At 44.0% G+C, this 13,798-nt stretch overlaps 1 protein-coding gene across 3 annotated transcripts in view; it reads left to right on the top strand.

Moving 5' to 3' along the window:
• LOC142766978 (japanin-like-RA2) overlaps nucleotides 1-3,310 on the top strand; it is a 171,482-nt gene extending 168,172 nt beyond the window's left edge. For 2 of the 3 annotated variants that reach the window (XM_075868189.1, XM_075868191.1), the window contains one exon: nucleotides 3,151-3,310. In XM_075868189.1, the coding sequence (XP_075724304.1) occupies nucleotides 3,151-3,290 (140 nt within the window). In that variant the 3' untranslated portion in view covers nucleotides 3,291-3,310. Of the gene's footprint in view, nucleotides 1-2,934; nucleotides 3,077-3,150 lie in introns of those variants that run through there. The other variant, XM_075868190.1, reaches the window with a different exon arrangement.
• Nucleotides 3,311-13,798: the final 10,488 nt, after the last annotated feature.

Raw genomic sequence — 13,798 nt, 5'->3', positions numbered from 1 at the left:
TCCGAGTGTATGACTCTGGGATAAATGGCTTCGCTTCCAAGCCGCCTACATTCGAATGCATCACAATAAGCTTTGCTGAAGCTAAGGAAGCAACACTGAACCTGAAGCTTCCATATCTGTGGTCGTTAAGAATGACTGCGCTTTTTCCTTTAACAGCGCAAACTACTTAGGTTGACACTCGATCGGCGTTCACTTTCCAGAACAGAGCACCTTTTTTTGTTGGACAAGAGACGAATGAGATGCCCTCAGCTTGCATTTTCTTTTACGTAACCAACGTAAGTGAGTCATCTTCCCCTATGCCTTATTCATCATATAGGTTATAACTTGACGTTTTATCGTCGAAAAGATTTTCTTCTAAGTGAAGGTCCTTGCTCTCAGCTTCATCGTCATTCACTGCTGCTGAGCTCGTTGGAGCCGTTCTTGGTTATGAATGCACAAACGTGCCGGCCTGTTAACCCCTTGACTTTTCACAGTGTCCTGTTGTATCACTCTTTAGGATTGACACACTTGGACAAGCATGCGGGTCGTGGCAATGAATACCAACCACCGTAGTGGTCACGTATTATCCAAGTCTTTCATAAAGGAACCTTGTACCTGTAAGGCGCCGAGCCCTCGTAGTTTTTACTCGTCGTCTTGCTACGCCAAGGAAGAAATTGACGTCGGCGTAGTAGTCAAAGGAAGAAAAAAGCATTGAACACTACACAAACATTGTGACCAACCAAAGCCTTCTGTATGGTTCCTAAATATTTTAGTCTAATTACGTTTATCTTGCTGTAGCTTTGCTTCGGCTTTGAGCGGAAACTATGAATTCTTTATTTTATGATGGCCAGCATTGAATCTCACTCTTTATAGGCCGCTATGCTATCTTTTCTATTACTATTTTTTGTTTACGTATTGAAGGTACACAGCTCAAGTTTCAAAAGTTCTACGCACGCTTTGAGTGAGAGCTGTCGCTGCCATACATTTGAACATGAGCTGCTGCGACATCACGAGATATTGATGACCTTGCTCTAGCTGAAGGCACAAAAAGTGATCATAAAGGAGCCAAGTAGCCAAGCCAGTTTTCTGCCACCACCAGGTTGAGAGAGTAACCAAATTTGCGCTAAATAGCCAAATCTGCCATCCCTGGGCCAATACAAAATTGGACTACTGAAAAAAATTGCCAAATTCTCGTCTTTCACTTATTTTTACTGATACACTCAGTTTTGCTCAGTTAAATGTTTCTTTAGTTTACAGCAAACTGCGGAAAGCGCACTATGAATATTTGATAAAGGTGAAGCAAACTTTCTCTGCCCTGATCAAGCTTTTTTTACGTATATGTACGTAAAACACTTTTGGACGGCAATTTCAATGAATATTTCAGGAATATACATATACAAAAAGCAAGATTGATTGATTGATATATGGTGTTTAAAGTCTCAGAACCACCATATGATTATGAGAGACGCCCTAGTGGAGGGCTCCGGAAATTTCGACCACCTGGGGTTCTTTAACGTGCACCCAAATCTGAGCACACTGGCCTACAACATTTTCGCCTCCGTAGGAAATGCAGCCGCCACAGCCGGGATTCGATCCCGCGACCGGATAAAAAGCGAGAGTCTGAAGGCTGCCTTAAGAGTGCCTAAGAGAGTCTAAGGCAAACCTTAAGAAGGCTGCCTTAAGGCTGCCTTAAGAACTCTCACGTACTTGTGAGTAATCTAGACGTCCTGGGGTCGCTGTCTTGATTGATCAACGTTGCGATTATTTTCAATCAAGGAACCAGCACGACTACTCGCTTTCTCCTTGCAAGACAGTGGCTCAATACATGATACGAGGACTCCATTGGTGCATGAAATAAATATTTGACAGTGACACTAAACAAACATGACATTATTTTAAAATTTTTTATGTTTTTTCTACTGTTGTGCTTTCCAGACAGCGTTCAAAACAATGGTTTCATATTCTAAGGAAGAATTGCTCGAGCTTGACGTCTAAAGGTTATCCAGTTTGGCGAAGAAGCTTGCCACTTGGCATGACTACAGATTAGGCTGCGGAAAAAAAACGTGTGGCATGACCTATGGTCTTCGCAGTCCACAAATCAAATAGAACTGCAGTGATGAAATTTGGGCGCACGGTGCGTGAAATTCGAATTCGTGCTATGGGCCCCTGCTGTCTAGATATGCATGCCTACCACAGAGAAAGATACAGTATAAAGAGTGACCACTCAAGCCTTTTTGCGGCCCAGCAAGAAAGGGTCTGACCAACCACTAGGTAGCATACCCATGCTCACTTTTACTCTTTTTTGAAGACATGTAATACCCTCCTCCGAAGGACGACAAAAACCCAAGATTGGCATCAAATTTCTGTAAAGGGAAATTTATTGATTCATGCAACTTTTCACATCCACTCTAAATCGTGTCTCGTGGAAGACGTTTATTTCTTTACCAGAAAAATCCGTTAAGTCGCACTAGAAAGTGTTGTCTCTGCATTTATTTTGCACAAAGGGTGCAAATTCATGTGCTTTAAATGCACTGTACACTTATTCACTTTGCGGAAGCATGGTTGTGTAACCTAATGGTACGGACACTAGCTTCCGGAGCTTGAAGGGACGGGTTCAAATCCCACAATAGGAAAGAAAAGTTTTTGTTGTTGTATTTATGTGGAAGACATTATTGGGTCTGACCAGCCACTCGTGGCGCCTAAAGCAGAGAAGTATCTCAGCCGCAGGGCCCCTACGAGGCGTCCACTCTTTGCGGAAGTATGTTTTTCTTTGTGCCTACTGCCCAATGTGTGCACGTATCATATTGCTCCTGCATGTGATATCTAGATTTGAAGTGCTTGTTGCATTGAGCAATATTTGAGTATGAAAAGTTGTATGTGCCTCAGAAAACTAGCGTTTCGAATAGATTTACTTGAATGTTCCGGGTGATGACCCCTCTTCTCGTTTTTTCAAAGGTCTATCTATCTATCAAGATATTCATCTGGATACCTATCTCTCTATATCTGTCTATCTACGCATAGCAGCAGAGTCGCCTGGATTCGCAATTTAGGAGGGGATATGCCTGAATAGCTTACACGTAATACAATCTTGATGCTCGAGGACTGTAATAAATCTTTTTACAAATATGCAACTCTGCTTGGTACATGAATACCTATTTACTTTTTTTACAGAACCACTGCTGTGTTCTCTTTGGGCGAAATATGATTCTGTAGAACACGTGGACAACTCCACAATGAGCTATTTCAAAGGAGTTTGCCAAAAACCAATCTACTTCGGGTACCCAAAGGAATGCCCAAAAGAAAAAAATTAAAACCTGTTTCTTGCACTAAACATCTCATGTCGTGGAATGTGAAACTTCTGAAATTGAAATGTGCCCACTGAAACAAAAACCTGCTTCGGACAGGTTGGCGTGGCTAAAGAAGTTCTCCGGACAGTTCATAGTCTTTTACATTTTAGATTGATTGATACGAGTGGTTTAACGCCCCGAAACAACCATAGGAATATGAAAGATACCGTAGTGGAGTGCTCCGAAAATATCGACCACCTGGGGTTCTTTACCGTGCACCCAAATATTCGCACGCACGCCTTCAGCATTTTCGCCTCAATCGAAAATGCAGCCACCGCAGCCGTAGTATTTTAGCCACTGGGCCAAGGAGGGGAGGCCGTTCTAGGTAAGTCCTACGACGTACATGTGGAGAATGAGGGCCTTTTCTAAGATTTTATTTTTGTTTTAATTGATAATAATTTTTATAATTTGGTATAAGCAAACTAGCCCAAGATGATAATTTGTAGCCACAAGAGATGCAAGTTGATGTTACAATTAGATGTTTACTACTAACGGTCGCTATTGCCAGCTTAGATACCAAGTATAACTCTACCGGCGTCAGCTGGAAAGCATAATGTCTCAAATTTTTATAGTATTTTCCACTGTGATTGTTGCGCATGTCCTCCTCATATGCAGAACCACGAAGAAATACTTGACTGTTTTCGTAGGAAGGGCTGGCTGAATTTGCATGTGTGCTAATTTTTCCAATTTCATTAAGACTGCCTAACCAAGTATTCTTTTTTGTCGCTATGGTACCTGCTTTAATTATGAAAGCAAAATTTGAAGTCTGGGTAGAACAGGAAACAAAACGAGCCTTTAAAAACTCAACAGTTTTACGTTTTCATGGTGCACTTACACTTGGTATATAATTATAGTCTCCTAAAGGCTTGGCTTATCATTGCATCTACTTTACAAGAAATGCTGACCAGGGTAGTAGATGAGAGTACCGAACTTATGTGAGGGACGTCTGTGGCAGCCACATGACCTTATCATTACTGTTTTCGTTGTGCGAAGTAACACTCAAATCACCATTGAATGCCACTCATACATATTGACTATGCCTAACGTCCCAAAACATTGATATTGGGACATTGATATTGATATTGGGACGTTGACAAGTGAGAAAACTTTTGTGAAAATTATCGTGAAGTCTATGCAGCATCTGCAAGAGAGGTACTCAAAGAGGGAGATAGAAATGAGAAAAAGACAAGCATGTCAACCAAAACGGTAGCCTTAGGCTCGCCACCTAACACTTCAGAGATAAAAAATAAAAATACTGAAGAAAAGGTGAACAGAGAAGAGAGGGAGCACTCGAAAATAAGAAAAGAAACGGCAGGCCGCCGCGAAAAGCGTAGCACAGTCACAGCGAAGGTCATAAAGTGCCAATTCTATGACCGGTTGTAAACTGTCTTGGTGTTACTAATACAAGTATGATTTCAAGTAACCACTACTCCAAGAATAACAGAGAATTGATAACAGAGAATTGATAGAATTAACAGAGAATTGATAACAGAGAATTAGCGCTCATCCCATCGTACTCATCACGCAATTGGCATTGTGCGATGCGTGGTTACACAATTCGTAGTACGTGACATTTGTTGATCTTTTCATTCTTCTACCATGATGTGTCGCGTGCATTAACGCGGTTCCTTTCCGACGTAACGCTTGCACAAGGTGCTCGTCCACAGGAGTTATGAGAACTGTTCACTCGTGTAAAAACTGAAACACCTGGAGTGAATCACTCGGCGCCAAGATTTTAAAGATCAACAAAGAAGCCAACCAAGCTTTTACTTTAAATTACACACCAAAACATTGCATCTCAAAAGACGGATGTTTGAAGAGGTCATATTCGTTTCTTGGAAAGACCTTTGTTTTCTCAGCAGTAATACAAAGACAATTGAACATATTGCTACGTAGCTAGCGCATGACGGATGAAGAAAAAAGGTCAATAGAAAGGACTAAAAATGAAATTAGGGTTAAAAGCAGGTGGATATGGCACCTAGTCCAGGGCTGCACGGGCCTCAGAAGCCCTTAGACGTGTGGCAGCTCGGGCTAGTTGATATGGCATGACGAAAGTTATAGCGCGAGAACAAAACGACGACACAGAGGCAAGAAGGACACGAAGGACACGCGCTCGAGTCGTTCGTGTCCTTCTTGTCTCTGTCGTCGTTTTGTTCTCGCGCTATAACTATCGTCATCCTCAGCAGCCCGCCACGCCTGCTCTAGGAACGCCGCTTGAGTCTCCTTTTCCTCACTGGTGAACAAGTTCTCCCACTGCTTCATCTTGGTTTTTTTGCCAGTATATGGGGCGTAATAAATTTGGCTGGCCTTAACTCACATTTCCATGCGATATGAACCACATTTGGCACTACTCCACACCTCAGACAAGACCCAAGTATTTGATTGCGTGCATCGCATGTTTCGAACGCAGGTGCGAATTTGTATTTGCCTGCCAGTGGCCCATAAGGGGTGCACAATTCAGCGTATAGTAGACAATGAACAGGACTTGCTTTGCCGCAGTGTGCACTGTGCTCCGCCTTGACCAGTGTCAACACACTCGCAAATTGTCACGTCTCGTCTCTTTTTACGAAACATAATTGTGGAGGTGCTGATGGTTCTTCTCTGTACCCGTCACGAATCTCCGCAACGGCCGTATCATTGCGGGTCCAACCATGTCACAAGCTAAAGGAACATCGTCTTCACTACCCGCCTTTTCCGCGACTCCTACATGCGTTGTGCTACTTCCTGTTCGTGATCCTGACATAATTTTCGAACAGGATAGCATTCACGTTGACAAGTGGCTTAACGTATATGAATGAATCAGTGCTGGCAGTAGTTAAGACCTCCGAATCAGCTTGCCAACCAGCTTTTTTTTCTTGATGACCCTATGTGGGTGTGGTTTGAGACGCACAAATTTTACATTACTGGCTGGGGCACATCCGCGACCTTTTAGGCAACACCGCAACACGGCAGATGGTTGTGCAGAATCAGTTTGCTATTCGGGCACAGACATCTACTGAATCACCCGTCGCCTATATTCACAACGTCATCACCCTTTGTCGCATGTTTGACGACCACATGCCCGAGACTGAGAAGGTATCGCATGTGCTGAAAGACATTGTAGGCGATGCCTTGAGCCTCCGTGTCTACACTGGCGTTGCCACTGTCGCTTAAATCATCGAAGAGTGCCAGCGGTTTGAACGAACCGAAAGCTGCGGTATTACGCCACCAACATATGACCATTGCAATCTAATTGTTTCTCGTGAGCTTGAAGCTGCCTGTCAAGCTCCCTTTGAGCAGCCTGTTTTCACGACCCAGTCCACTGGCCCACCCCCGCCATCGGTAGCATTATTACAAGTTGTTTTAAGGCCGGAGTTTGATAATCTTGGTTTTCCGCCAGCGTGTCCCCTGACCCACCCTAAAGTATGGCCTTACTCTTCAGGTAACGCTCGCAGATCTCCACGAACATTGCCTCTCCGGAACCGTACGGAATGCCAAACTCCTAACAACCAGTTTATCTGCTTTTCCTGTCATCAACCTGGGCATGCTTCTTGTTCATACAGTCGCCACTGGTCAAAAACCCACAAGAGCTATTTTACTTATATACACCCTACAACTTTTAGATATCCAGATTCTGCACCGTTCAAGTTCTACTCACCGCCTCTTCACGATTTTCTCACCACAGACGTCCCTTCGTCCGGTCACCGCTACTCCTGTTACGCGTCGCTGCTACACCCCTAATCTCGCTCTCCACCTCCTCGGAGCTTTTTCCGCTGAAATTCTGTAGGCTATCCCAGCGGTAGAACTAAATATTGCAGCTTACGGAGGTGAAGGCGCAATACCAACAACGCCCGGGAATCCTCTACTGGTACTGCCCACATGCCACAGTCTCAAGTCAAGTAAAAGTCAACATTGTTCCTGTGCCTGCCCTTGGTGACACAGACGTCCTCCTATACATTATAAGGGCTTATCTAAGCCACCGTTTGCAGAATATCATGACGCTCTCTACGACTCAAGCTATTCATGTTACCGATGGTGGCACCGTGGAAGTTGTCGCAATGTTCATTGGTCGTGTCAGCATCGCTGGTCGTCACACCGTAGTCCTCCTTGTCGTCCTAGCTCGTCGCCCCTACGGCCTCATACTTGGCCTTCAATTTGTTTCGGCACACTTGGCCCTACTTGATTGTTCTTCTGGCACGCCCAGCCTCCACCTTCCCCTTCTCACTGATGCCGGTAAAAAGCCCGCGAGCCACTTGTATCCAACCACTTCTGTTTGCTTGCACCTTGAGCAGTGACATATGTCTGTTTCAGTCCGCTCCTCCAGTTCCCGACAAAGACTACATCGCTACACCAACTGAAGCACGACTGCTATGCAGTGTTACAGTCTCACATGCCATACCACAATAGTTGACAACTGTGTGTTCTTTCCGCTCCTAAATTTCAACCTCATTTCCTAAGTGTTGCCCTAACAGATGTCACTTACTCACTCACTGCCATTATAGACGATGGCATCAACGTTGTCGCTGCAACTGTTCCAGACCAAGCTGAAGTCGCATAGCTGCCCAGTTCTGATAAAGCCATCTTTCGAAGTATGATTGATTTAGGCTATCCGCCTGATCGCCAGGCCAATGCTCTCTGCCGGGGTTTGGTCTCCTATGGTAACATTTTTGTTATCCGTGACCTTCATTGAGGCAGACGAATGTTTCTAAGCACCAAATTAACACTGGTGACTCTGAACCTATCCACCATCGACCTTCCTGCGTACCTGCATTGGAACGAGAATTAATTCAGAGGAAATTGCGCAAATGCCAGTCAAAGACATCAATGAACCATCGTCCATCCCTCGGGCCTTTCCAGGTGTCCTGGTGAAGAAGAAATACGGCTCCTAAAGTTTCTGCGTTGATTATTGTCAGCTCCAAAATCACCAAAAAAGAAGTATACCCTCTACCACGTATTGAAGACGCACTTGACTGTCTTCATGGCACCACCTTTTTTCATCTCTCGGCCTCTATTCTGGCTACTGGCAAATTGCTTTAGACGAAATGGATCGTGAGAATACTGCATTAGTTAACCCGGACATTCTTCACCAATTCAAGGTATTGCCATCGCTTCCACTATCCATCAACCTTCTAGAGAATGATGAACACGCTGCTTCAAGGATTTGAATGGGCGACGTACGTATGTTACTTGCATGACATGAATATCTCACCCACTTTCACTACACAACTTGAGCGCCTTTCAACCATTCTATTCATATTCTGACAAGCCAGCCTCCAGCTAAATTCCTCGAAGTGTCACATCTGTCTTCATTAAAAAACTTTGTAGGACCACCATGTTGATGCTTTCGGTGTACGACGAGAACCCGCAAAAGCACGCGCAGTAAGTAACTTTCCAGTCCCGCGCTCAATTAATGACGTTTGCAGTTTTGCAAACCTTGCAAGTACCACTCGGGTATCGCGTGGGAAAAATGAGCAGTGATCGCACCGGAGTGAGGAAGTTGTCTGTCGGCAGCTGTCGACCGCATTTCGATCATTGTAATTCCAGTATGTGAGCGAAAAAAAAAAACGCCAGGCCTGCGCGGAAGGCACAGCAAAGTCACAACGAAAGCTTGTAGCCATCATATGCAGGGTGTCCCACTTAACTTTAGCCGCAGTTTAAAAAATATGCCGGAACACATAATCACAACGCGACCAAATGCATGTTGCTCACCATTGCCCTCAGTTAGTCAGAATATTTTTTTGTGTTCTCAAATATTGTTTGATTAGATATGTTTATTTATTAACTTTGCTAGAAACAAAGATAGATAAAAAGTTTCAATGAGAAAGTGGTGGGTCATTTTGAAAAACGTCCGATTAGACAGTTTTGAACATTATATCTGTTAGTATAGGCGTTTTTCTTCTAATTACAAAAGCCCGCGAAATACAAAAAAGACCTCGTGACAAACCCACTCTTGTGCCAGTGCTTACAAACTACTCTAGTGTTCTCTTCCGCGTACGAACGAGCATAGCATTTGCCCCATTGTGACGTTTTGACAGGGCCGCAATGACGGTGGTGTCTTCACGATGAACCCGTTTTGCTATCAGCCACAAAACGATTACCGCTAAGTGTACTTATAACTGTCATGATCTGGTGCGAAGGAAGCGTGTCGTTCGTACGTGGAACATTAGGAAGCACTAGAATCATCGCGCACACTGACGTGCGAGTGGGTTCACGTGGTATTTTCTATATTGCGCGGGCATTCGCAATTAGCAAGAAAACACTAACACCTAACAGATAAAAAGATCAAAACTGTCTAATCAGACGTTTTGCGAACCGATCTACAACTTTCGCATCAAAATGTTTTTGTCTATTTTTGTTTTTCAAAAACCTATTTAAATGAGTATAACAAATTAAACAATATTTGAAAACACACAACTAGTATAACTCCGGACAACGGTGAGTAACATCCGATTGATAGCGTCGTAATTACGTATTGCGTCATATATTAAACTCTGGCTAAAGTTACTTGGGACAGCCAGTATACATATATATATCAATATACATATAATGTATAATGAGTGTCATAAAGTGTATATGGAAGTGCGATTTTTTCCAGTCGTCTAGTGCGATTCAAGAAGGATTTAGGAAATAATAGAGTGCACAATATACTCGAGAGCAAATGCAAAAAGCCTGTGAATTGAAAAGCAGAAAAAAAGTAGGGGACCTTTGTCTTTAGGAGTTAAACGAGATATTGATCTTCATTCCAAGGGCGTGGTTGGAGCACTTTTTAATGAAACGTTTTCGAACTTGATATGCACTCACTACGTGCTCTTAAAGGAATATGAGCAGTAGCGTGCGTATCTTTTGTAGTGGGTGACCGGCTTGAAAACACGAAGCTAACATGATAATAGCATTTTTTCACGCCCGCTGGCAATGAGAACTTGCACCGCGCATTATTACTGCAACATTTTATGTCAAATCATGAAGCATGTGTACAGGACATCTGTGTTTATAAAGCGTAAAAGCTACTTTCACTGCATTTTCAGCCGAGGAAGCTATTTTCACTGTATTCACAAGCAGAGGCGTAGCTGTGTGGTAGAACAGCCGCTTTCCACGCAAATGCCCCGGTTCGGATACCAACTCGGACCTATTTGGTTTCACTCTGACCGAGCATTGTTTTACTATTTATTTTACTTGCATTGTTCTCAATGTTTCGCTCACAACCGAGGACGGCGGCAAAAATATTTCTGCAAAACGAGCTCTTTAAATCTGTCGTAATAAAACCCGCCATATTGTCCGTCGCAAGACATCGTTTGACACAAGTAATTTGATGGAACTTATAGCACTCGACTAGCGCATTTGTAGTACAAGTTTACTTGAGCAGCTTCAGAGTCTACGCACATTTTAGTAAAGATACACTCATCAATACTCCTCCCGAAAAGTGGGAACCGAACCGGGAACAGCGATATGTTTCTTCATATTAGGCCTACATTTATTTTGAAGTCTATTTATTGAAACATTTTTTGTCTCACATATGTTTAGACTATAGCAATGCTTCGGTGCCACATAACAACAACGGAGGACACAAGTAGGTCCCGAGAATTTCGCCCGCAATTGAGGTCCACACCAATCCCGCCTATCTGCAAGGCACGTAATAATAAAATGTGAGGAGCATGGGACTACTGTCTACGATCAGACCGGGCATTACTTCATGAAAATTGCAATACGACCTAAATGAATCGATAAGGCCTCCAAGAAATAATCTTGCCCCACCGCGATAGTATAATGTCTAAGGTCTTCGGCTGCTGACCCGCTGGTCCCGAAATTGAATTGCGGCTGCGGCGGCTGCATTTTCGATACAGGCGAAAATGCTGTAGGCCCGTGTGCTAAGATTTGAGTGCACGTTAATGAATCCCAGGTGGTCAAAATTTACGGATCCCTTCACTACGGCGTCTTGTAATGATATGGTGGATTAGGGGCATTAAACTGCACATATAAATCAATCAATCATTCAATCAAAGAAAGAATCTTAAGGGCCTTGCCTGAGAGCTAACCAGTTGATGAAGTCATACAATTTTTTTGCTATACTTGAAGGAAAATTCTAAATTGTTACGAGTCTATACGAATTTTAGGTTCTTTACTGAATCACTGAGCAGCTGGCTCTTTATATGCGCATTTATGGGGTCTGAGTCTCGAGCAGAGAACGAACGTGCGAGCTTCTTTTTTTTTACGCGGCGAGGGCCACTCTTGCCCTCAGACCCATTACATGAAGGTAGCAATATGACTTTTGAACAACTTAACTTCGCACTTTCTCTCGATCACACTCTTTTGTTCATTTTTAGCTGTAGGGTAACAAACTGCACGAGGTGCCGTTCACCAATGTATGTTTACTTCATTATCGCTATCTGTACTTTTGATTTGCTTTGAGATGATCCTTCATGTACTGTCAGCAAATGAAATAACGCGCGAATTTTATTTCCCTGGGAAAAGGGTGACGAAGATCCAGCACTTGTGTGCACATATCAAGTTTATCAGTACCTAAAATAGGTTTAGAGTATTGAAATCTCTTTGCATATCGCAAATGTGCACGTGGATGTGGAGAGACAAGCCGCTGAATCCATAATTCGCTCCAACTGCGAAACAAACCACCCCCATATAATCTCACAATCACCTTCCATGAATTTACATCGTACAACGTCTTATGTGTCCTCGTTTCCTATTTTATTATATCGTTGCAAATTCCATGTCACAACTGGTCTTTGGAAGACAAAATTGACCACAGCTTTGCTCAGCACACACACACACACACAAACACGCACGCACAAGCACAGACACACACACACACACACACACACACATACACACAACACACACACACACATACACACACACACACACACAGGCACACAACTCTTTTGACCCAACTTCGCGTTGTTCTGAATAAAGCTAGTGCATGGCGTGAACTCGGTCGCTCCCGGCAAACAAGCGGTTTTTGTGCAGTTGGTCGTGTCAGTGGTCACATCACTAAGTGGTGAGACAATATTTCGTTGAAGGATATAGGAGCCATTTACTGATGCCTGCCTAGATAGAGCACGCACCAGTGCTCTGGACAATGCCGTTTTAGTCGAAGTTCCCTAATGCTGTTGGAGACGTGCAGACCACAATCCTCGGCATTTCTTCATATTGTAACGAACAAATACAGTGCCGGAAGCTAAAACAGCTATTTAATAATGGCGAGCTTGTGCCCGTCAACTAAATACACAAAGGTTGTGAGCTCACTGGTCAAAACCTCGTCAACTTCTCCTGCGTCTCGCCTTGAGCTGCTCCTCGAAAAACCGCCAGCGTTCCTTGTCCAGCGCGTGATGTGGTGACACGTGCAGCCAGCGTTGCATGGCGCGTTTATATACTTGGCGCGTTTGGCTTGCCCGTTGGCGTGGTAGAATTCAAAGCAGCAGGAAGCGGCGCAGGACATCGGCAGGTGCCTAACAACATGCGGCATTAGTCCCCCTCCTGAAACGCATCGTCCCGATGCGTACGCTGACGTCGAACAGTTTTGTAAAGGAGTATTTATCTGATGTTTGAGCACATTTATCAGTTGTCTCGTTCAGTGCCTTTCGTAGTACGGTTTCATTCGTACTACATGTACGACTTCTGGGCGATTCCTGCGTCGGGTTGAGCACACTTGCCCTTCAGGAATTACTTCGTAGTTTAGCGTGCCTAACTGGCGAAGTACTTTGTAAGGGCCGAAATAGCACCGCATCACTTTTTCCGATAGGCCAGGGGCGCGTATAGGCGTCCACACGCACACTTTGTCTCCGGGGTTTTACTGTACGTCTCTCCGCTTAAGATTATAGCGACTTACATCGGAGCCTTGTTGCAAAATGATACGATGTCTTGCCAATTTCCGTGCCTCTTCTGCCCTTTCTATGTAGTCGCTGATGTGTGGGTCACTCTCATTCGAATCGTTGACAGGTAACATCGCGTCTAAGGTCGTTGTGACCGTCCGACCATAAACAAGTTGAAATGGCGTGAAGTGTGTCGTTCCTTGTACTGCGGTATATTACACAAATAATGCATAAGGCAAAATACTGTCCCATGTCTGGTGCTCAACGTCCACATACATCGAGATCATGTCGGCGAGAGTTCTAATGAGCCTTTCGGGTAATCCATTTGTTTGCCGATGGTATGCTGTAGTCCTTCTATGATCGGTGTGGGTGAGCTTCATAACAGACTGCATCAAACGAGCAGTAAATGCTGTTCCTTTGTCTGTAATGACAACCTGTAGTGCGCCATGTCGTAGCACAATCTGAGTGATGAAAAACTGGGCTACTTCGTTCGCCGTTCCTTTCGCGAGAGGTGATGTCTCAGCATATCGAGTCATGTAGTCTGTTGCTACAACAATCCAGCGCTTTCCCGATGAAGAGAGAGGAAATGGACCAAGCAAATCCATTCCCACTTGCTGAAATGGCCCTTTTGGTGGCTCTATTGGTTGCAACAGACCCGCTGGTTTTGAT

The sequence above is a fragment of the Rhipicephalus microplus genome, chromosome 7 (assembly GCF_043290135.1).
Source record: "Rhipicephalus microplus isolate Deutch F79 chromosome 7, USDA_Rmic, whole genome shotgun sequence".
In the NCBI taxonomy this organism is placed as follows: domain Eukaryota; kingdom Metazoa; phylum Arthropoda; class Arachnida; order Ixodida; family Ixodidae; genus Rhipicephalus; species Rhipicephalus microplus.
This window is presented reverse-complemented; position numbering and strand designations above follow the sequence as displayed.